Source organism: Pogona vitticeps, chromosome 2 (genome assembly GCF_051106095.1).
Source record: "Pogona vitticeps strain Pit_001003342236 chromosome 2, PviZW2.1, whole genome shotgun sequence".
In the NCBI taxonomy this organism is placed as follows: Eukaryota; Metazoa; Chordata; class Lepidosauria; order Squamata; family Agamidae; genus Pogona; species Pogona vitticeps.
Genome location: NC_135784.1, coordinates 289,183,677 through 289,206,130, shown reverse-complemented (window position 1 = coordinate 289,206,130; position 22,454 = coordinate 289,183,677). Strand labels below are relative to the sequence as shown.

The 22,454-nt window shown below is 41.7% G+C and overlaps 1 protein-coding gene across 1 annotated transcript in view; it reads right to left on the bottom strand.

Annotated features, from left to right (window-relative positions):
• EMB (embigin) overlaps window positions 1-22,210 on the bottom strand; it is a 50,969-nt gene extending 28,759 nt beyond the window's left edge. Inside the window, exon 1 of the mRNA XM_072992778.2 lies at window positions 21,829-22,210. Within this exon, the coding sequence (XP_072848879.2) occupies window positions 21,829-21,919 (91 nt within the window). The 5' untranslated portion in view covers window positions 21,920-22,210. The remainder of the gene's footprint in view (window positions 1-21,828) is intronic.
• Between the last annotated feature and the right edge of the window lie 244 nt (window positions 22,211-22,454).

Below are 22,454 nucleotides of genomic sequence, written 5' to 3'. Positions count from 1 at the left end.
CTGAAGCATTCATTATGCAGCTTCACACTCTTTCTGTGATCCAAGTAGGTTAACAATGGAGATGAAAAGCATATTTAACCAGCCCTTTCTTGTGTCTCGAGCCGGCACCATGAGAAGGATTTTTCAAATCCTGAAAAACTCCTTGTCTTCAAGTGGTAGCAAGAGAAGAACGTCTCTGTTTTTTGTTATTATGGTTTCTGCAGTGGGTAGAGTCTGTCTCTGGGCAAAACTAGTGTCTCTTCTCTCTGAGAAGCAAAGTATACACATACAAGCAAGCAGAAAATAAAGGGCTCTCATTTTTAAAAAACGAGGGAAGCACTTCGATGCCTCTAAATCCTTGCAAAGCTATGTTCCATGTGGGGCTTCCTCTGGGAAGTGCTTGGAAACTTCATTGAGTCCAAAACGCTGCAGGGAGATTGCTAACTGGGGCTGGTTACAGGGATCACACAACCCCCTATGTTACAGCAACTTCACTGGCTGCTGATCCGTTTTGGGGCACAATTTAAAATGATGGTTATAAACTACAAAGCATGAAATGGCTTGGGGCCATGCTGCTCTCTCAAAGACCATATATTTCCTCTATGGGCCTTGTCATTGTCGTTTAGTCATTTAGTTGTGTCCGACTCTTTGTGACCCCATGGAGCAGAGCACGCCAGGCCCTCCTCTCTTATTTATTTATTTATTTATTTATTTGATTTGATTTTTACCCCACCTCTCTAGACCATGTCTACTCGGGGCGGCTTACAAAATAAAACAGAACTATAAAAATATATAAAATCATAAAATTACAAATTTCTTCCACTGCCTCTCGGAGTTGTGTCAAATCTATGGGCCTACCTAGTGTTAAAATCATCAGGGGAGGTATCTCTCTGACATACCATCCCCACAGGTGACTTTGGTGGGGACATAAGAGGGGGATTCTCTGTTGCTGCTCCCAGACTCTGGAACTCCCTCCCACAAGAGGCCAGGCTGGCCCCATCTCTGCTGTCCTTCTGCAAACCAACAAAGACCTTTCTCTTCAGGCAGGCTTTTTCCTTAGTGACAGGCTATCTGGGAGAGGTTTTAAAAGGAGACCATTTGCATTTTGTTGCTTCTAAATCTGTTCTGCTTTGTCTGGTAATCTTAATACAATTTTATTAATTCTTCTAATATTTGAATAAATCACTGTTGGTTTTTGGGGGGTTTTAAAAATTATTTTAACCTTAATATTGTGTTTTAATGATGTAAGCTGCTTTGGATCCTTTCTTAGGAGAAAGGCAGGGATTTTTTAAAAAATATACAGTCGGTCATTGTTATTTTCTTTATTTGCATTAAAATATTATTTACATTTAAAATGTTATTTATGCCACTATGCTTACGCTGCAAAAAAAAAGAACAATCGTTCTCATCCTTGTTCTTTTCTTCTTGTTGGAAACAACACAAAATGGCTTTCCTCTCATGGGATGAGATTATTATTATTTATTTTATTTATTTTAAATATTTTTACCCCAGTTTTCTCCTGAAAAAGGATTCAAGGCAGCGTACTTAAATAAAAATCAATATTATTCCTCATCCTTGCATTTGAAAACAAGGAAAATCAGGATTTTCATCCCAGATTAAAACAACATTTAAAAGTCTGAACCAATTTATAAAGCAAATAATAAAACCAATGCTTCAGCAACATAGAGGCATTGAGAATGCCAGCACTGCACCCTCTGTGCAAGTTATTTCCTAGCCTACCACAAGTGTCAGAACTGTTGCCACTATTATTATTGAAAACTACCGTACTTATTGATTCCTTTTCAGCCCATAACTGCTTCCAAAATTATGTAAAATTGACAAATATAGATATATTTAAAAAGATTTAAAATAATTTTAAAAGGCCAATCTTTTTAAAATATTAAAAACGAAAGGCCATATGGAATAAATATTTTGAGTTACCCTTTCCCTACCAAACTCAACAAAACTAGAACCAGCTGTAAATCCTTTTTAACCTTTAAAAGTCTTGAAACTTGGGGGGCATGTTATTAAATGATTGATTTCATAAATAGCAGCCTGTATGCAGGCTGAGTTCAGAAGGAGAGATTCTTGTCACTTGCTTGTCAGTAGCAGCATTATGTTGACAAGTGTATAAGCCGCTTTGCTGGTGACCCTCCCAGCTCTGAAATAAGCTTCTGTTCAGCCTTTATCAGGACCAGAGTTTCCATATTACCAGTTTGGCCACTTTTTGCCTAGAATTTAGACATACTGTAACATCAGTGCTCATTTAGCTCATTGGGTGGTCTTCATTCATTCTTTCATCCCTCTGCTTTATTTAAAGATAAGCCTCTGCCCCTGATAGAATCAGATAGGAAGTTAAAAAAAAAACACAAGCCATTGTTTTGGACAATTGTTTTGTAAGAAAGGGGCCTTTCTATGTGATTAACCATGAGAGAAAACATCCACAGTTTAACAGCCGCCCAAAGGTATGCAAAGCAAAGACTAATGGGTGACTATTCCAGTCCTAGATATGCCTAGTGCTAGAAGGCCTGCTTGTTTAGTGTTAAGTCTGTGTCCAACTCTTTGTGACCCATGGACCACAGCATGCCAGGCCCTCCTGTCTTCAGAAGGTCTGCAGATGGCTGAAATCTGAAGCGCTCCCTACAAACAGAGCATAGAAAGCAATGAAGCCATAGGAATGCATGCTCACTAGAAGATTATAGGAGTTTAGTTTGGGGGGAAAAAGAAAACATTTTCAAGCTCTGATATTTATCTTTCTTGATGCCCTTTGGGGGGCCCTTTCAGCTCTAGAATTCTATCATTCCAGGGGCTTTTGGTTCTTCTAGTTGCCAAGCAACAAGCTAGATGCTCCATGAGGAAAAGGAAAGGTGCATAAAATGAGATGAGAAGGTGAAGGACGAGAATAAATTATCCAGAACTTGTGACTATTTTTAATAATAGCATTATTAATAATTACATTATTATTAAATAATAACGTTTTAGTAATAACATTTTAGATGTTAATATGATCACTGAGGTGGTTGCTGTAAATTCTAAATTTCTAGGGGGGATTTCAAACAATGAGAAGACAATTGTAATGTCCTTTTTCAAAAATCAGTTCTACGTGCATTTTCTATATATGGCTCTTTAAATTGCTAAGATATAAGTCATACTTAATTAAATGGGGTCTTGCACCTTAGTAAAGACGTAGAAAAGATTCCTATATCTGTGCTTATTAAAGTTTTACAAAGTCTTTTTCCCCCTTGGGCTACAGTATCCCAGAATCAACGTGGCCAGTAATTATTCAAGTTGAGAGTTTTTGGCTTGTACTGTATATGCCAAAAAGTACATTTCCAAAACTGTGCTGCAAATCTTATTCTGTAACTGTAACAGGGGCAACAGTAGCACAACAAAATAGCAGCAGAGGGAGAGATAGCAGGTTTAGAAAAGATTTCTACTGAGAAATGGAAGCAAAATACAGTGGGGTCTTGACTTGAGAACTTAATCCGTATTGGAAGGCGGTTCTCAAGTCAAAAAGTTCTCAGGTCAAATCTGCATTTCCCATAGGAATGCATTGAGAACCATTTGATCCGTATCTGCTCTTTTCCGTCCATAGAAACTAATGGGAAGCTGCTATTCTGCCTTCGACCACTAGAGGGGGATATTTTGTTTCTTTTTTTTCTTAGGTCAAGAAAGGTTCAGGGAAGGCAGGGAAAATACAGTCCAGGCAGTGCAGTACCAGGCAGTCTGAAGACTCCCAATCCACTCTCTAAACGCTGGGAGGAGTGAGGAAGCAGACAGGCACCCTTTTCACTGACCAACAGTTAACTGAAAGTTCAAATTTTGCACTTTCCTGGCCTCCCACGTGGTTTTTTTCAGTTCTTAACTCAAATCTAAGTATGTAAGTCAAGTCAATATTTTCCTATGAGAGTGGTTCTTAAGTCAAAATGTTCTTAACTCGAGCCGTTCTTAAGTCAAGACCCCACTGTATAGGACCTGCCACAGAGGTTTGGCACTTGCTTTGGTGTGTGTGTCTGATGATGAAAACTCAAATACAGCAAAGAAAGTTAACCAAACGTATTGTCTGGTTATAATAAAGTATTCAGAGTATATCTCTGCACAAAATTATATAACTTCTTCTTCCCTTATATTTGAAGCTTGCCTTTACTTCCCTCTACATTTCCCCTTGAAAACTGTAACACAGTACAGTGATGCCTCAACTTACAGTACAATTGTCCCGACATATGGCCATTTTGAGTTACGACCAGCTCCAGCCGCAAAATTTTGCTTTTACTTGGGGCCAGAGCTTCCAGTTACGAACAGAAACAAAGGCAAGGAAAAAAGGCAGGGAATTCAAATTGCTAACCGTTGGTAGGCAAAGAGACAGCTTCTTTGTACTGTAGCTCTTTAGCCCCAGCAGTTAGAGATTGTGTGATCAGAAGAGGCTTCGGACTACCTGGTAAGGTGCTGCTTTCTGCTTTTTGAAAACTGTTCTGGGTGGGTTTTGCAGTGTGGTTTTTGGGCTGGGTGGTGGGATCATGGTGGGATCATGCTGGAGGCATTCAAGAGAATACGGACAACCATCTACCTGATCTGCTTTGATCTGGACTCTTGCATTAAATGGGGGGTTGGACTTTGATGGCCTTATAGGTCCCTTCCAAGTCGACTATTCTAAGATTACTTTGCATAATATAACATTGGCATATTATGTGAACAAAAGCTACCTGACACCATATTATATAATGATGTTACTAAGATTTGCCAAAATTAAATATGACAACCATAATCAGAATGTTTCTTTATAATTTTCTGGAAATCTTTTTCTCTCTCTCCCTAGTGCAATGCATTTCACAATGGGAGGACTCTACCGCTCAAGGCAGCCAAATATTACTTATAACTATATATATTCTCTTGGAGATCATTATATCCTACTCTTCATGTGGGGAAAGCAACAGAGATGACAACATATTCACCTTCTATTTATTTTTATTTTTAAATAGTGACTGACTATGCATGAAGACCACTCAGATCACATTCAAGTTGGTGCCTTTGTGTGACAGGGGACTCTGTAGGCTGACAACAGGACCCAACAGGGTACAAACATCAGTGAAGTTTTACTTTGGCAGCATGATGTTTGCTTTGGAAAAGGGCTGTGATTGTCACTGAGGTTATTGTCAGCCTAAGACATTTTTTCTGCCCATGGTAAAGGATGAAGGGGATTCCCTCTATGTACAGAATTGGTTGGACTGAAATTCACATAGGGCAGTGGTCCCCAACCTTGGTCCTCCAGATGTTATTGGACTACAACTCCCAGAAGCCTTCACCACCACCTCTGCTGGCCAGGATTTCTGGGAGTGGAAGTCCAAGAACATCTGGAGGCCTAAGGTCGGGGACCACTGACATAGGGGACAGAGCGGCTTCTTCCACAGCATTTGAACGAAGCAGGCTAGTTTACAGGGGGCAGGGCAGGCTGTGTGAACACAGGGAATTCTTGCTGTTCCCTTCCTCTCAGACTCAAGTAATATGAGGTGACCAGGCTCTGTCTAAAAATGTAGGACTGAAAGAAGAGACCGTACTCCTTTAGGTGAAGAATCAAATAGCAGCTCCTCACCATTCTGCCCACAGATGCCCACCCTGAGTTACAGCTGAATCTTCTTCTAGTAATGGAAACAGGGCATCATCTACCACAATACCTGAGGACAGCAAGATACCTTAGAGCAGTGGTCCCCTACCTTGGGCCTCCAGATGTCCTTGGACTTCAACTCTCAGAAATCCTGGCCAGCAGAGGTGGTGGTGAGGGCTTCTGGGAGTTGTAGTCCAAGAACACCTGGAGGCCCAAGGTTAGGGACCACTTCTATAGCAGGCGCTTCCTGAAGAACTACAACCACAACGAAGCATTACAGCAGTTTCCTCCCAAGAAAGCACAGCAGCAAGAAATGAAGGCATAGGAGGCCTTAATCTTGTCCAAGTGAATAAAATGAAAGTGTCTGCAAATCTGTTTGTGGGCTGGAATGCCAAGATTTCTGCCTGGAGAATTTTTTGGAGAATACCGCTATTTGGAGTCCCAAAACAAACAAACAAACAAAATCAACTGCCACACTCTAATTATGAGCTCTGCATCTTTTCCTTCAGGCTGAGCACTCCTCCACTTCCTCCACTCTGTTTTGGCCATGCTGCTGGAGGCTGTTTTTCTACATGAGACAAGATCTGGGGTCAAGCAGGTGCCTGTCTTTTCAAAGGAGGTCAAAATACTCTACCCAATGTACATTTCCTTGGGTTCCCTCTTTCTGAACAGCTGTTGAATGATTCATACAACGTTCTGCAAGGGTAAAAGGTTTTAGATGTCTGCTTTGTGCTGTAGAGTCACACAGCAGATGAAATAATTCACCTTTGTCAGTGAGAGGCTCTTTTCTGTCTAAGGCTGGAGTCCTTTCTGCTATGTTTGTGTCTTCACAACCCACAAAGGACTTTTTTTGCTGGCACCTGACTGATGAGATAATCTTGGTCAGGTCCCCAAAGCAGAAAGAAGACAGGATGTCTTATCTGAGAGCCTGATTGTCAATGATACCTTTGTCAATGACTGGCTAGGAAATTAAGTCCGCCTCCTGCTCTCCTCTGTGCCAATTCATGTATGTTGCTTGCTTCTAAAACATTGAGACTCTTTATTTGTCACAGTTTTAACCTGCTCTTCACCTCCCAAAGGTTCCCAACATGGCACAAAAGCATAAAAAAATCAGGCAGCTCTTATCCACAGGCTTATGAATGACAGGACACAAGGAAAAGGGATAGTGAGGGAGAGAAGGGGGGGGTTGGGTGGGCAGCAAGTGACAAAATTGCCCTGTTACAGCCTCTAGGACTGAACAACCTCTGAATCTCTATTTTAAAATAATACAAAAATCACAAATTAAGGAACTTCATACGCTGTTAAGCTGCTGGACCTGAAATAAGGTCACCCAGACCACAACAAAATTGTGCAAATTTTCATTAGAAGACATGTTAAAAAGTGAGGAAATTCTCACTCCTGGAGAACAAAATTCAGAAAGTCATAGAAATTTATCTTTGGGCTATAGAGACTGCAGAGCTTAGAACAGTTACAAAAGCATGCTGGTTGAGAAAGTCTAGGGCTTGTGGCCCAAACAACAACAACAACAACACCCCACCCCACCCCTGTTCCTAGCTCTAGAAGGTTGCCTGAAATGTAACTCTTTTCCCTGATGGCTTCCTCTGATAATAATACTCAGTTTCAGGCACAAGCAAATCATTGAAATGAATCAGCCACTGATTTGGAAAAGGAGGACAACTGGGAGTATAAAATCACAACCAAAAGAATGTGAAAGAAGAAAAGCCTGTGACACCTTCATTCAGGGACAACAGGGCTGAGTCAAAAACACATGAGAGCAAGTCTCTCTCATTAAGGGCCTAGAAACCGAAATCATTTTAAGGTGTCCAGCATGTCCTGGCTTCTTCTGTGACAGGGCAATGCAGCTAAGAGAAAGAACAGCGAGTGGTTAGGTGCACACACATCCTTTTTCAAAATGGTGCCTATCAAATGTGTTGGGAGTTCAATTCCATCACCCACCACTAGCTTGGCCAAGGTACACACTGTGAATTGGTGTGAAGCACAAACTCAAGGCAGTTGGCTTTTGTAGTGTTTGTCTCTCAGTATAAAGGCAAACACTATATATAAAGCAGCCAAACTTTTACACAAAGGCATCACAGCACTGAATTGAAACAGATTATTTGTTTTCAGGGTTTATTTCCTCTAAAAACAATGGTTTTCCAGGTTCATAGCAGAAGCTGGTTCTGCAAGACAATGATAAGCCGGTGCTCCTAGTGGAGGTGTCAAGGAGCATTAGAAGATAATGCATGTATTTTTTTTTCCTAAGAGCTCTTTGGATTAGGAGAACACAGAGCTCTTCAATATGCATTGTGCTTTCAAGCCATTTCCAACTTTTGATGACCCTGTGAATTGTCTGTTTTGTGCTGTCAAGTTGGAACTAACTTATAGTGACCCTAACAGGGCTTTTCAAGTACTGTATTGGTATTGAAGTAGTGGTTTTAAAGTCCCGATCCCCCACTGAGTTTCCATGGCCAAGTGGGGATTCAAACCCAGTTCTCCAGTGCATCATGTTATCCACTACACCACATTGGGAATCCAAAACATCCTATTGTTAACAGCCATGCTGAAGTCTTGCAGACTAAAGGGCATTGTCAATCCCTCTCAAAGTTGGTCTTCCTGCCACCTTCAACTTTTCCTGGCATTATTGCATTTAGTTGTGTGTCATGTTTTCTCATGACGTGCCCAAAGTACAATAGCCCCACTTTTTTGCCTAGGATGACCTAGAATAAATGACTACCAAAAGTGTGTGTCTCTAACTACCCTACTCATGTCTTACAAACTAAGGACTGATTGCTAGCTTTCTGGTAGTCTATTCCTCTTTGCAATAACCTAGATAGAACTAAATTAGATTACAACTGTAGATTAATAAGGGATAATATCACCCCTTCTGCAGTTAACTGAAGTTTTAGTGACATTTTATAATTACGGGGATGTAGCCTTACTAAGAGGGACACCCAGTGTGCTGTGGAGAATAGTGTAATGGACTAGGACTCAAAAGACCTGGGTTCAATCGGCTCTGCTATGGAGACTCACTGGGGGGATGTGGGGGGGTGGAACTGGTAAAACCATTCCTTAAATACCACACTTACCTTGAAAACCCTATTAGGGTCACTATAAGTCAATTCTGACTTGACAGCACATAATGCCTTACTAAGTGGATAAGACTCTGATTTGTGCTGCATGCTATTGTGAATATTGAGGCTATGACAAGATGGGTGGATGATGTGTTGCATCAATCTGGAGCATTCAGATTTTTTTTAAAAAAATAACTAATATGTATTTAGTTATGTCTGACAAACAGATAGTTTTCTTAAAATGAAACAGCTTAAATGAAAAAGCCATTGAACAAAATCCAGAAAAAAAGGATGGATAATATAATATATTCTAGTACTCCTCCTATATTTTTTTTAAAAAAGGTCAGCTTTACAGTCCAGCGAGCCTCTTCATTATGCTGGCAACTGCAGATCATGAATGAATGGGAAAAGAAGCAGAAGAGTTGAAAAATCATCCCAACCAGATATTACAATTCTAGGATCTGAGTCAAAGTACGATCCTGAAATTGAAACTGCAGGATTGTTGCTTCAGCTTCAGACAGTGCAAATCAATTGTCCTTCCTCATCTCTGTAGAAGAGGGGTTGCCAGTCATAAAGCTATTAATTTCTGATTGGGGCTTTACAATTATTTGAATGTGTTACTTTTTTAAAAAATAACTTTTGAAGCTTACAGAGCTTCAAAAGCTCTGTAACAGTGTTACAGAGAACAATGATTTACTGTTAGACATAAACCTTAGGATTTTTAGACGCTTTAACTTGGAAGTGTTTTAAAATCTTAAGTCTTTACTGAAAAAGCTGTAAAAATTCTGCTTTCTACAGGCACTTATTGTTAACAATATTTTACCCTTTATGTTTCCTAAAATCTCAGTGCATCATACACATGTCATTTCCTGCATTTCATCTCTTTGTCATCGGATTTCACAAAATGAGACACAGGATGTGGTTATGAAAGTTGTGTAGACAAATGTCGGTTTGATTCTCAGTGGTTCTTATTAAGACTTAGAGGACATGGAGCGAAAAAGGAGTCCATTTCAGAGAAGAAGAAAATGAACACTCCCTCAGTCCCCCCTCCAACATGGCAAAATAGGACTCAATCCAATTCTAGTCCTTCCTCAAATGGACCAATGACACAGATGGAATTAGTGAGTCAAAGCCCCATGATTTCAATAGGACTAATCTAAGTAGGACTAATACTACAGTTTACCTACTATGATGTGCAGCAAGTCACATCATTGAGTGTTGTTCCCCTGCATGCAGTTAGATACATAATGTGCAGTTGGAAATTGAGCCTCAGTCCAGATCTGTCACATACAGCATCTTCTTTCCCCCTACTCCTCATTGTAGACACAATGTTAGTCATTCATGACATAAAAGCCTTTAATTGTAGGACTTTAATATAAATCAGTAAGATTAAGTCTGCATACTAAAGGAGGGAGGGAAGAAATTCCAGTCATTCTGCAAGTGTTTTGGACTGCTTTTTACATCAGCACTGCCAATATCATTACTTCTGCACTCATTTCCATGCCATTTTTCCATGCAGTGTACTCGGAACAGCTATCAGTACGATGATAGCTGCTTTGAAAACAACACACGCCAATGCAACTCTGCCACAATCCATTATCAATGCTTGTAGTTATTTACTAGTTAAACTTCTAGTCTTTTTTTCCAGTGAGTTCAAAACAATGCACATGGCACTCTTTCTGCCCACCTTACCCTCCCTATTTCACTGGTAGGGTAGATCAGTCAGATAGAGCATGTCTAATCCAAGGCTACCTAGTGAATTTCATAGTTGGGTGCATATTTGAGCCCATGCTTCTCTAAGCCCTCATTTGGCAGTGGTTCTCTTATCATTACAATAAGAGGAACCCTCTATAAATACTAACTCTATAACATGGTTAACACTTTATCTATAAAATAAGCAAGACCAATCATTCTTGTTACTCTGTGCTGCCAAACTTCTTCTGACTTGGGTGAGCCTATGAATCAATGAACTGCAGAAGGTCCTCTCATTTGTAGCCCTGCTCATATCTTGCACACTTAAAAGCTTGAGTTTTATGTTAAGTTCACCTGGTCTACAACTATTGCCCGGACAGAACTGAAGTAATTTACACTTGATAGTTTCATTCTTGGGTTAACAAACCACTGTCAGTTTGGCCCTTAGCTGTATCCTTACCTGGTCAAGGGGTTATGTACATTTAAAAAAATTATACCAGTTATGTATTTTGACTCCAGTGTTTGAGGAACTAGTCTGCACAAGCTCACACAGAAATAAAATTGCTAGTCTTTTAAAATGCTACAATATTTTGGCTTTCCTTTTCTTTTCTTTTGTCAACCTGCTGATAGAGATTAACACAGCTACTTCTTTGGAATCTTATTTCATTGCACATGCTGACTTTAATGCCTGGTCATCCATCTCCTCCCACACACATCCGACTCGTTCAGTGCAGAGGTGGTTGTATATATAACATTAATTTAGGAGGAAATGTTCATATGTAGTGTGACTCACTTTCTCTCATGCACACATATGCACATTCACACTGTTTTACAATGGTTACACAAGCCCCCCCCCCCCGGTCCATGAAATCAGAAGGTCCCCCTGTGACTTTACAAGGGCCTGTCTCCAGTCTCAAATTGTTGAGTCCCAAGATTAAGGAAATGGGAAAATGGCAACCTGAAGACTCTATTCTCAGTCTAAGATTCAACCAGCTTCTGGGAATATTCCCATCAATTACTCCCATGCCCCTTTCTCAACACAGAGGAGAAGGCCTATATTTTCGAGCTAATCTCTGGCAGAGGATCAGACATGGACAAACCAGCTGTGATACAATGAGTTTTATTAAAAGAAGAGAATATGCCCCAAACAGAAAGCTGGAGCTACTCTTCTAAAGAGGGAGAGAAGCCCCGAAAATACATAGATAAGATACATATATACTGTTTACAGACAGTCATAAACCCCAAAACTGTGATTGGGCCTATTCTGAAAGAAATTTGGATCCTTGCCCTAACTGGTGTTTAGGTTGTGATCGGATGTTCTATTGGTTCTTAACAGGGAATGAAGTGAAGGTTGCCCCCCTCTTGTTATCCTTCTGATTTCCAGAGACATCCTGGCACCCCAGGTGTGTATTCCTTATATATGTGTGTGTGTGTTGATGTTATTCTTCCTGAGGACTGAGTATCTGTTGTGTTGTAAAAAGGGGCCTCTTCACACCTCCCTGTAACATCCTGCTCTGCATTCCAATGTGTTTGAAGGTCATGTAGGCCTTATCATGTTTCTAGGGGTCTAAAGTTCGCCACAATAGGTGTGAGATTCTAGTTCTTATGTGCTTATATACCTGCTATATTGGTACAGGTTTCACTGCTTTCTTTAATACCTACTCACTATCACTACTGCCTCTCCTCTGATTCTCCAAAGAGCTCCAGAGTGAAGCAGAAACCACACATTATGGAAAGTTGGATGCCGCAAATAATAAAAAAATGCCGGAGATCAGGACGTACAGTGGGTCGTTCCTGTTTTTGAACTGGCTTCCTTCACACATTCTACACGCCAAATGCATTATGTAGGAAAATGAATCTCAGTTTGGTTTTCTTTTCCTGTAATGCCTTGAAGGCAAGGGTGTCTCTCTCTCATTGGGAGTAAGGGAATTATAATGCCTTCAACAAAATTACTTCACTGGTTTACGGATTAAAGCTTAAGGCAAAAACCCTTCGATAGCTAGGTTAGATGATTTTCTCCAGCTTATCTTGGCCATTGCTAAAGCTGCTGAAGTCACTGGAGGCAAAACGCAACCAGTGCACCTTGGATCTTATTTCATCCATTTTTAAAAAAGGCCTCCATTTTAAAAAGGAATGAAAACAAGAGTGTTTTGTTCTAAAACAAAGAACCTGCCTCCGAAACCAAAATAAAACGGAAAGCGTGTAAGATGGTTAAATACGATCCTTGTCAGAAAAGCCTCTGAACACAAGTTGCTGGTCAACATGAGGAGGAAGTTGCAATTGTACTTCTATCCTCTTTGTACATTCCTGCAGGCATCTGATTGGCCACTGTGACTCTGAAAAACAGAGCTCTTTTGAGGTTTTCAACCGGAATTTGTCTGCCTCAGGCCAAATTTAGCATTCATATTACTTGTGGGGGAGGGAGGCCTTCATATTATTTATTTATAATTACTTCCCCTTCAGTTAATGTTTTTAAGAGTCCTTGCAGGAATTGTTTCCTTAAAACTGAGAGTAATTAGGGCTGTCCCCCCCCCCACCTTTTTGGATTATGCAACACAGTGACATAGAAAGTCGTCATATCCTGAAGCTTCTATGTCTATCCAAAATGTCTTCTAGACTTCTCGGTTTCTCCCTGTGCTCTCCAGCCCAGCTTTGTAATACCCAGCCAGATGCATGCATTCTGCAGGACTTAAAAGCTCACCCATTTATGACACTTTAGTGACCCAATAAAGAGCATTACTTGACCTTCTTTTCAGCTTTTGCCTGAAAGATCATTGGACTTTCATAGAATCATAGAATAAATGAGTTGGAAAGGGCCTATGAGGCCATCAAGACCAATCCCCAGCTCAATGCAGGAATCCAAATCAGAGCCGATCTGACAGATATTTGTCCACTTTTCTCTTGAATCCCTTTTAGCAGAGTACTATCTATAACCGAGGGACATAGTGGCACTGTGGGTTATACTGCAGAAGCCTCTGTGCTGCAAGGTCAGAAGACCAGCCGTTGTAAAATCGAATCCACACGACGGAATGAGCTCCTGTTGCTTGTTCCGGCTCCTGCCAACCTAGCAGTTCGAAAGCATGTAAAAATGTGAGTAGATAAATAGGGACCACCTCGGTGGGAAGGTCACAGCGTTCTGTGTCTAGTCACACTGGCCATGTGACCACGGAAACTGTCTTCAGACAAAAACGCTGGCTCTATGGCTTGGAAACGGGGATGAGCACCGTGCCTTAGCGTCAGACACAACTGGATTAAATGTCAAGGGGAACCTTTACCTATCTATAACCAAGGGCACTATTTATTTATTTTATTTTATTAGATTTATACCCCACCTATCTAGATAGATAGTCTACTCTGGGCAGATAGAAAACCACAGGCTACATAAATGAACCCAGTTCTCTCAGAAGCTCAATCTGCATTTTAGGGTTCTCCAGATTGCAGAGGCACAACTAGAAATGTAGGCAACGGGGGGGGGGGAGGGCAAACAACACCATTTGCTACATACTCAGCCCTAATACCTGGGTCTGAGTTCCCACCAAGAAAACAAGAGTAGAATGTGGTGCTGCCCAAAAGAAAAGCTTCTGCTTTCAAAAAATACAAATAGGGTGAGGACGCATTGCCCATGATTTTCCAAACATTCACCTGTAGATTCATTTCAAGATTTTGGCCCCCTCTCAGTGTTGGTGTCCTTAAGCAAAGCCCCTGCCCGCTGTCCTGCTAGACAACATCGTTTCATCGTTTCCCAGCTTTTATAGGAGTTTCTTCCCATTCTAAAGGCAAAAACACCCTATCCCGAGGCATTACTGACTTTGAGCTGGCATTTTTTTTATTGCAGTTTTGTCTTTGGCTTTGCTCACCACCAAAATTTAAGCCCTTGTGAACCTTTTCAAATTTAATTCAGCCCTCAGGCTGAAAGAGGTTCTTCACTCTTGTTCTCTCATGACTGGCTCCAGGGTTTCAGCCAAAATGCCAGGGATTGATCCTGGAGCTTCCTGAATGTTAAACAGGTGTTCTGCTTTCACACTTTGATACATAGTCTTTCCACGAATTAAGGAATCCTTTTACTTTCCCCTCATTATCTTGAATACAGATCAAAGGTTAATCAGGGCAAACATTTGAATTTCCACTGTTTCTAAGCAGATGTCTCTGAGGAGCTCGCCACAAAGACAGGGAGGAAATAGCTTTCTCTACTGTTGTTGCCTGGCAGCTAATATTCAGACATGTATGGCCTCTGAATCGAGAATTTCCATGTACCCATTATGATTAATAGTCACTGCCAGAATGATACACTAATCTACATCTTGTCCGAGGTTGGACATCATCATGACTTTGGATGCAGAAGCTCTAAATAATGATGTGTATGTACAAACCAGTGTCTAAAGTACTATAGCTAATATGATATTTTTTCTCCAGGATTTCGTTTCCTGTTTGTAACCAATATATTAATAACTAATGTATGAATAGCAAACTCTGGGGGTATCCATACTGCACAGTTGTAGCTGATTTCACTTTAACTACTATGGCTTCATTCTATGGAATAACGGTATCGATAATTTGGTGAGCACATAGAATTCTACTTCAGAGAGGGGCACTAGAACGGTGTTTCTCAACCCTGGGTCCCCAAAAAGTGCCACTCCCACAAATCCTAACTAGCACAGCTAGCGGTGAATGCTTCTGGGAGTTTTAGTCTAAGAACATCTGGGGACCCAAGGATGGGAACCACTGCACTAGAGCTTTTTGGCAGAGAATTCTAAGTACAGTACTTCTTTCAAAGTCTAAATTCCAGCATTGCACAGGAAGAAGCCATTGCAGTTAAAGTGGAATCAAACTGCTATAATTATGTAGTATAGATAAAAATTCCAGTCTCCAAGTGTGTAGCCAAAACAGTCCCATCCATGCCTTATGGGTGCATAAATAATAATCTAAAAACCTAACACCAAAAGGAGTCCAGCAAAGACTACCAAAGTCCAGTGGGCAAGAACTGTGGACTGACTGCTGGATGGAGACAAAAGGGCAAAGCCAAGTGGAGCAGGAAGGGAAATGAAATTGTGTCTCTGACTTGAAAGTGGGGAGGGCTCATGAGAACTTTAAAGAGGAGCATCTCAAAGCTTATCTAGCAGTGTCTCCTCCCACATTTGTGGAAGTGAATGTGGTGCAGGTTGCATTTCCTGATTGTGTTCTATAAATGAGTGACTTGCAGAACTTGAAAAAGTTACCTGCTGGCTACTGGCTACGTTACGATACAGTCCAAAAAAGTAAATTTGCTGAAAGCCTGATTAATTCCAGGATAAAGAAATATTCTGATCCGAAATCTGCTATCACTCAGTTTCATTAGACAATCCTGCATTGTAAAGTAAAAAGCTTTCCATCAATTTTCCCCATCAGAAGTATATTTTTATGAACTTCTATCATTAACAGCATCATCATCTTTTATCTAGGTCAAACAAACCCTAAAGAGTTTTATTAGCTTTTCTCACCACTAATAAAAGGCTATTCCCTCTCTATGTTTTTGATCCAATTTTTTTCCTAAGTTTTAACCATTTAAGATAAATTGATTGATCATGGAACCAGTATGGAGACTGGAAGATTGTGGGACTAGGACTCAGAAGTCTGAAGTGTTGCTAACTTAGACGGGATCACACCTTGGGTCTTTTAAATTCTGTGTTGTCCTAGCAATCTGTTTGTTGTTGCTTGCCACTTGGGAACTGTACTGTTCTCCAAAGCATGTTGCAGAGTTCTGAGTTTCTGGTAAGATTCTCTTTTGGCACACAATACAAGTACACAGATTCACAAAGGAGAATAGGCATAAGTTCTCCTGATTCCACTCATTACTAATTAATTAGCATTTAAAGTCTCAGTAGCTCACTCTGAGACATTTGTAGAAGAAAGAATTTTAAGTTTATTTACTTATAATTACTTGAAATTATTGACTTTTTATATACTGTACTAGCACTCAACGGAACAGATCATCATCAACAACAAACAACTAGCATCAACAGATGTTAGAGAGGAACAGAACACCCAGCAGAGAGGCAAGGCTCTCTGTTTGAATTTCAAAAGCTGAAGAGATCAATCAATTAGTACTGGGTAGATAAGACTAATGCTAACCAATACTGAAAAATCCATCCCAGTTATTGAAAATACAGATAGCATGGAAAATAATAAATAAAATTCCAACAAAGCATGCTCAGAAGGATCATCATATTTACAATAAAACCTGGCAAAAGATAAGGATAAATATTTTCCAATAATAGCCATATAGTCCCAATGAGTCCTAATGAGCATTGATCCATAAAAGAGGTCAAACTGGCTTACTTTTTAATCTGCAGCCTGTTAAAATGCTTTCCCAATTCATTTTGAAACAGGAAAGGCACTGATGAAATGATTTCAGTTCAATATGATGCAAAGCTGAAGTCACGTATTTTGCAATTGATGGATAAGCAAAGCAGAGCTTTAATGCAACATGTAATGAAGCAACTTATGCAAGGCTATCATTCTCACTTATAGTTTATGGGGAAAATAAATCTATAAAGGTGTCTGCCGGCACCTGAAAGACAGATTTATTCTGGCAGAAACTTTTATTGACTGTTAACCTCAGTTGGCATGTGTTTTTTTACACAATTACATATACACAAATAGGTTGAGGAAAACAATGGGCACAATGGGACAGGAGGACCAGAACTAGCATGAACTAGGGCTCAGGAGACTTGGCTTCATATCTTCACTCAGGCAGGAAATCCACTATCTGTAGTTTCAGTAACTGGCAATGATAAAGCCACACCTTGAACATTTTACATATCTCTAAAACCCTGCTATGATTGTTGGAAGTTGGAAGCAGTTGTGTGGAACATAACAACAACCAATACGTATATGTGTATGTAATATATGCCAGCTGGAGATCATCCTTCTTTTTGCCTTTCTTGTTGTAGGTGCTTAAACTGCAAGAGATCTGAGAATCTTTAAGACGCCCAAGACACTTTAATGGAACAAAGAAGATTTCTCATTTGCAATTGATACTCTGGAGATGAGGAAAGGACCTCTAAACTCATATATTAACAGGACTCCCTAACAGTTATCAGAATTCATGCACAAGTTCCAGTCTCCAGATTCTCCAATCTTTAAAAAGGGAAGGAGGGAGGACCCAGGAAATTACAGGCCGGTAAGCCAAACGTCTGTTCCAGGGAAGATGGTGGAAAGCCTCAGCCAAGATAAAATCTTAAAACACATAGAAGAACAAAGCTTGCTGGGGAAAATCAGCATGGCTTCTGTAAGGGTATGTCTTGCCTCACAAACCTTTTAGAATTCTTTGAAAAGGTCAACAGGCATATGGATGTGGGCGAATCAGTGGGTATTATCTATTTGGATTTTCAGAAGGCATTTGACTCAGTCCCTCACCAAAGGCTGCTGAAAAAACTCCACAGTAAGAGGGCAGGTCCTTTTATGGACTGAGAATTGGTTGAGAACCAGAAAACAGAAAGTAGGTATCAATGGGAAATTTTCACAATGGAGAGAGGTGAAGGAATCTGTCCTGGGACCCGTGCTTTTCAACCTGTTCACAAATGATCTGGAGGTAGGGATAAGCAGCAAGGTAGCCAAGTTTGCATATGACACGAAACTTTTCCAGGTGGTGAAGACCAGAAGGGATTGTGAAGAGCCCCAGAAGGATCTCTCCAAACTGGAAGAATGGGCAGGGAAATGGCAAATGTGTTTCAATATAAGAAAATGTAATGCAATGCACATTGGGGCAAAAAAAAAATATCAAAATTTTAGTTATCCATTAATGGGTTCTGAGCTGTCCGTGATGGATCAGGAAAGAGATCTTGGTGTGCTTGTGGACAGCTCGATGAAAGTGTCAACCCAGTGTACAGCAGCAGTGAAGAAGGCCAATTCCATGCTAAGTATCATTAAAAAGGGGATTGAAAATAGAACCACCAACAAATTATAATGCCATTGTACAAAATTCTGGTAAGGCCACACCGGGAGTATTCCGTACCATTCTGGTCATCGCATCTCAAAAAAAGACATCGTGGAACTGGAAAAGATGCAAAAGAGAGCGACTAAAATGGTAACAGGGCTGGGGCACCTCTCTTATGTGGAAAGGCTACAGCGTTTGGGGCTCTTTGGTCCAGAGAAAAGGAACCTGAGGGGGGACCTGATTAGAGACATATAAAATTATGCAGGGGATCGATAAAGTGGATAAAGGGAAGCTCTTTTCCCTCTCACGCAATACTAGAACCAGAGGGCATCCACTTAAATTGAGTGTTGGGAGAGTGAGAACACGCAAAAGAAAATGTTTCTTTACCCAGCATGTTGTTAGTCTGTGGAACTCCTTGCTACAGGATGTGGTGATGGCATCTGGCTTAGATGCCTTTAAAAGGGGATTGGACAGATTCCTGGAGGAAAAGTCTATCCCAGGTTACAAGCCATGATGGAGATATACGTATAGCTTACAGGTATCCTTCAGTCTCGAGAAACTATGGTAACATGCTCTGAATAGGGGTATTGGAACAGTGTCTAGTGTGCCCGAGAAGGCAAATTTGAGAGTGATAATTCCTTCCACACTGAAGACAAATACAATCTGTCCCCTGTCCAGCTCCCATTATTTTGCTGGTTTCGGAACTGCCTCTTTGCCTCAGCCTGCTGAGCAAATGTCTCTTCAAATTGGGAGAGGCCATGCTGCACCACCTGCCTCCAGGCTGAACACTAAGATGTCAAGGCTTCCCATCTGTTGAGGTCCATTCCTAGCTGTGGGGATGTATAATCTTCAGGCTTAGAATGAAGGTACCTCCAAATGCCAGATGCAGGGGAGGGGTATCGGAAGACAGGGATCTAGTTGTCTCGTGTGCTCCCAGAGGCATCTGGTGGGGCTACTGTGAGATACAGGAAGCTGGACTAGAGGGGCCCTTGGCCTGATCCAGCAGGGCTCTTCTTATGTTCCTAAGAGTAAAAAATATCCCAGGCATGATTCTATGGTGCCCTCATTACACAGGGTATACAAAACCTCAAGGCTTACCTAGCCCAACCCAATTCATAAATCCAATTTCTATAGCGTCTCTGATAGGTAAAGCAAGAATCAATAAGTATTGTTAGGGAAAGCTAAAAACAACTTGAAAAAACAGGAGGATATGGAATGGTTAAGAGGTGAGCCCTGTTTGTTATCTAAGTGTGTGGAGTCTACATGAACTAAGGGGAACATGCTATTTCCACTCCCTATGCTGTCACTTTCAACATTTGAAACCAAAAGTCTGAGGAGGAGATGGCTGTATCTGTGTAACCACATAAGCTAGAAACCCCACAACTAGGGTTTTGTGGAAATACTACCCGAATAAGCTGGTCTCTGTTGCTTTCATATACAAAGTGACAGCAGCCAAGATGGGATCAGCAAACCCTCTTCAGGGCACGTGTGCTCCACACCCTTAGATTATAACTGAATAAAAATTTAGTTTAGAAATAGAATTCACCATCACAAGATGGCCACCATCTTGGTTGGCTTTAAAAAGCGAGTAGACACATTCATGGAGAGCAAAGTTATCAATAGCTACATGTTGTGATGCTCTCTCCAGTATCTTTGACTCATGGATGCTAGGCAACAGGACTAAGAGGGTGCTATTCTGCTTATGTCCTGCTTATGTGTATCCCATAAGCATCTGGTAGGACATTTGTGCAAACATAATTCCGGACTACATGAACCGAAAGGCCCTTATGCTCTTAAGGTAATTCAATCTCTGCTTGAAAATTGTTAATGAAGGAAAGCTGGGCACCATCCAGGACAGTCTGTTCTATTTTCAGGCTGTTCTAATGCATGATATTATCATAATCAACATTTTCACATCCTCTGAAAGCACCAGTTACCGGAGCAAACAAGACACTTGCTTCCAAAGCCACAATGCCTATTTAGCTGGAAGAGAGACTGGCACGAACATATGCAAGAACACAGCCTGGAAGAAATAACAAAGACTATTGCTGCATCATTAGGACTGACAAATCTGAACATTGATGGGGTGAAGACCCCTCCAATAGAGGTAGCAATGGGTCTCCAGTCGGGAGGATGTGCAGGGCCTGAAAACCATGGGGTTGCATTTACTTCTGAGTTACCTTTGAAGTTCTCCTTTCCTTCCTCTCTACTTTATCCATACAACAACCCTATGGGGTAGGAAAACTTGAAAGACCGATGGGCCGAAAGGCACCCCGTTATCTTTAAGGCTCAGTGGAGACAAAAACCTAGATCTCCCAAGTCCTAGTTGAACATCTTAAAGCACTACACATTCTCCTCACTATAGTGATAGATTTATACACAGGCCGTATAAGAACAGCAGAACCCCCTATCCGTGGAATTAGTACTCGCTGATTCACTTATCTGCTGCCTGAAAATACTAAATTAAAAAGCCCCCAAGCACCTGTATTTATGCATATTTCCATGGTGTATTTACCAGAACTGGCCACTAGCCGGCGCCAAAGACTATGCAGAGTATAGTGTTCCATACTTCCGCGTTTATGGGTATCCGCTGGGGATGGGGCTAGGAACTAAACTTCACGTTTTAAACAATTATGTAGAAAAGGCAACCTTGTTTGCAAAGCTAGAGGGGCTTTACACTAGACACAGAGCCTCAGCATATCTTATTCCAGTCTTTGCTTTGATGGCAATGAAATGGAAAATTAAAAAAAAAAAAAAGCGGGAGGGTTCATCTTAGATCCTAATGCTTCAGTCCTGGACCCACTGGGCACGGTAGGATGTACCCTGGAGTAAACATGAGGGTCGTGCTGCAAATGGTCACAAACCAAGCACACAAAGGTTACTCCCAACAAGAGGAGCCTTCGTCCGGAGAAGCTCATTCCAGAGGAAATGGTGCCTCCAGGGTAGCATCTTCAAGTCTCCAAAACAAACAAACAACAGAAACTACATATTGCCCTGCCTTTGGCATCCTCGCTTCTTTTCCTAGTAAACCATAAAGAGAAATATTTTTATCCCAAAGGGGGGGGGATGAAATATTTCCGTTTGGGGGATTGTTATCATTCATTTTGTAGTTAAAGAAAGTTTGGGGATTTATGGCGCGCGTCCTGTAAGTCTTTTCGAGACGGGATGGGAGCACGGCTCGCGCGATCTAGCGGCGGGGGGGGGGGGAAGGTAACCATGAGGTGGAAATTCTTGCAGATTTCTGGGGCGGCCAGAGATGGGGAAGCGATTCCGAATACCCCAAAGCAAGCAGAGGAGGGGGTAAAAAAAAAAAGCAATCCTTTGCAGCAGCACCCCTTCACCCCAAACCATATAACCGCTCCCAGAGGTCAGGGAATATATATATATATTTAAAAAAATACCTCCCCCACCCCACCCTCGCCCGAGCAAAAGAGACCTTGCCACAAGGTGACCGACTGGTCGCCTCGGAAGGAGACCCCCCCAATCATCGTCCCCGTTTGGCGGACCAGGTGGCTTTCCAGTCGATCTCTGAGAAAACGGAGCGATGGAAAAGAAACGGAACTCGTTACCTGGGGTGCTGGTATCAGCATCCGCGCAACTCAAGGCGGCTGCGACTAGGAGGAGGGCCAGCGCTCGGGCGCGCACCTCGGGGAAGCGCATGATGGACGCGGCGGCGGCGGCGGCGAGGAGGACACCGCGCGGAGGGTCGGCAGCCGAATCCGCAGCGCTCCCACCGGCCCTGGTCTGGCTCCGTGGAGGCGCGCAGGGTCTCTCCCGCTGGCTTTGAAGCCGGCGTTGCCCTGACGCTGGCTGGCAACTTGACGTCAGGGGGTGCGGGCCGCCGCCAGCGAATCGCTTCTTGCGCTCAGTCCCGCAACGCAGGGAGGAAGGAGCGGCTGATTGCCTCCTCCGGCAGCTGGCCGGAGTCAGGAGCGATATTACATTATCTAATTACTGGAATCGGTGGCCGCCGGGTTCTTCCCTTCACAGATGCATCCCCTCCGCCTTCTCTAGCTAAGAATCATGGTCGGTGTACGAGCGGTTGTTGTGATGATGTGTCCTCAAGCCGCCTCCGACTTATGGCGATCCTGTGAATGAAGGGTCTCCAAAATGACCCGTCCTCAATTTTTTTTCCCTTTAACTTTTTTATTTCTAAAGAATGAAAACACAAGCGACCATATTACAGACACAAGAA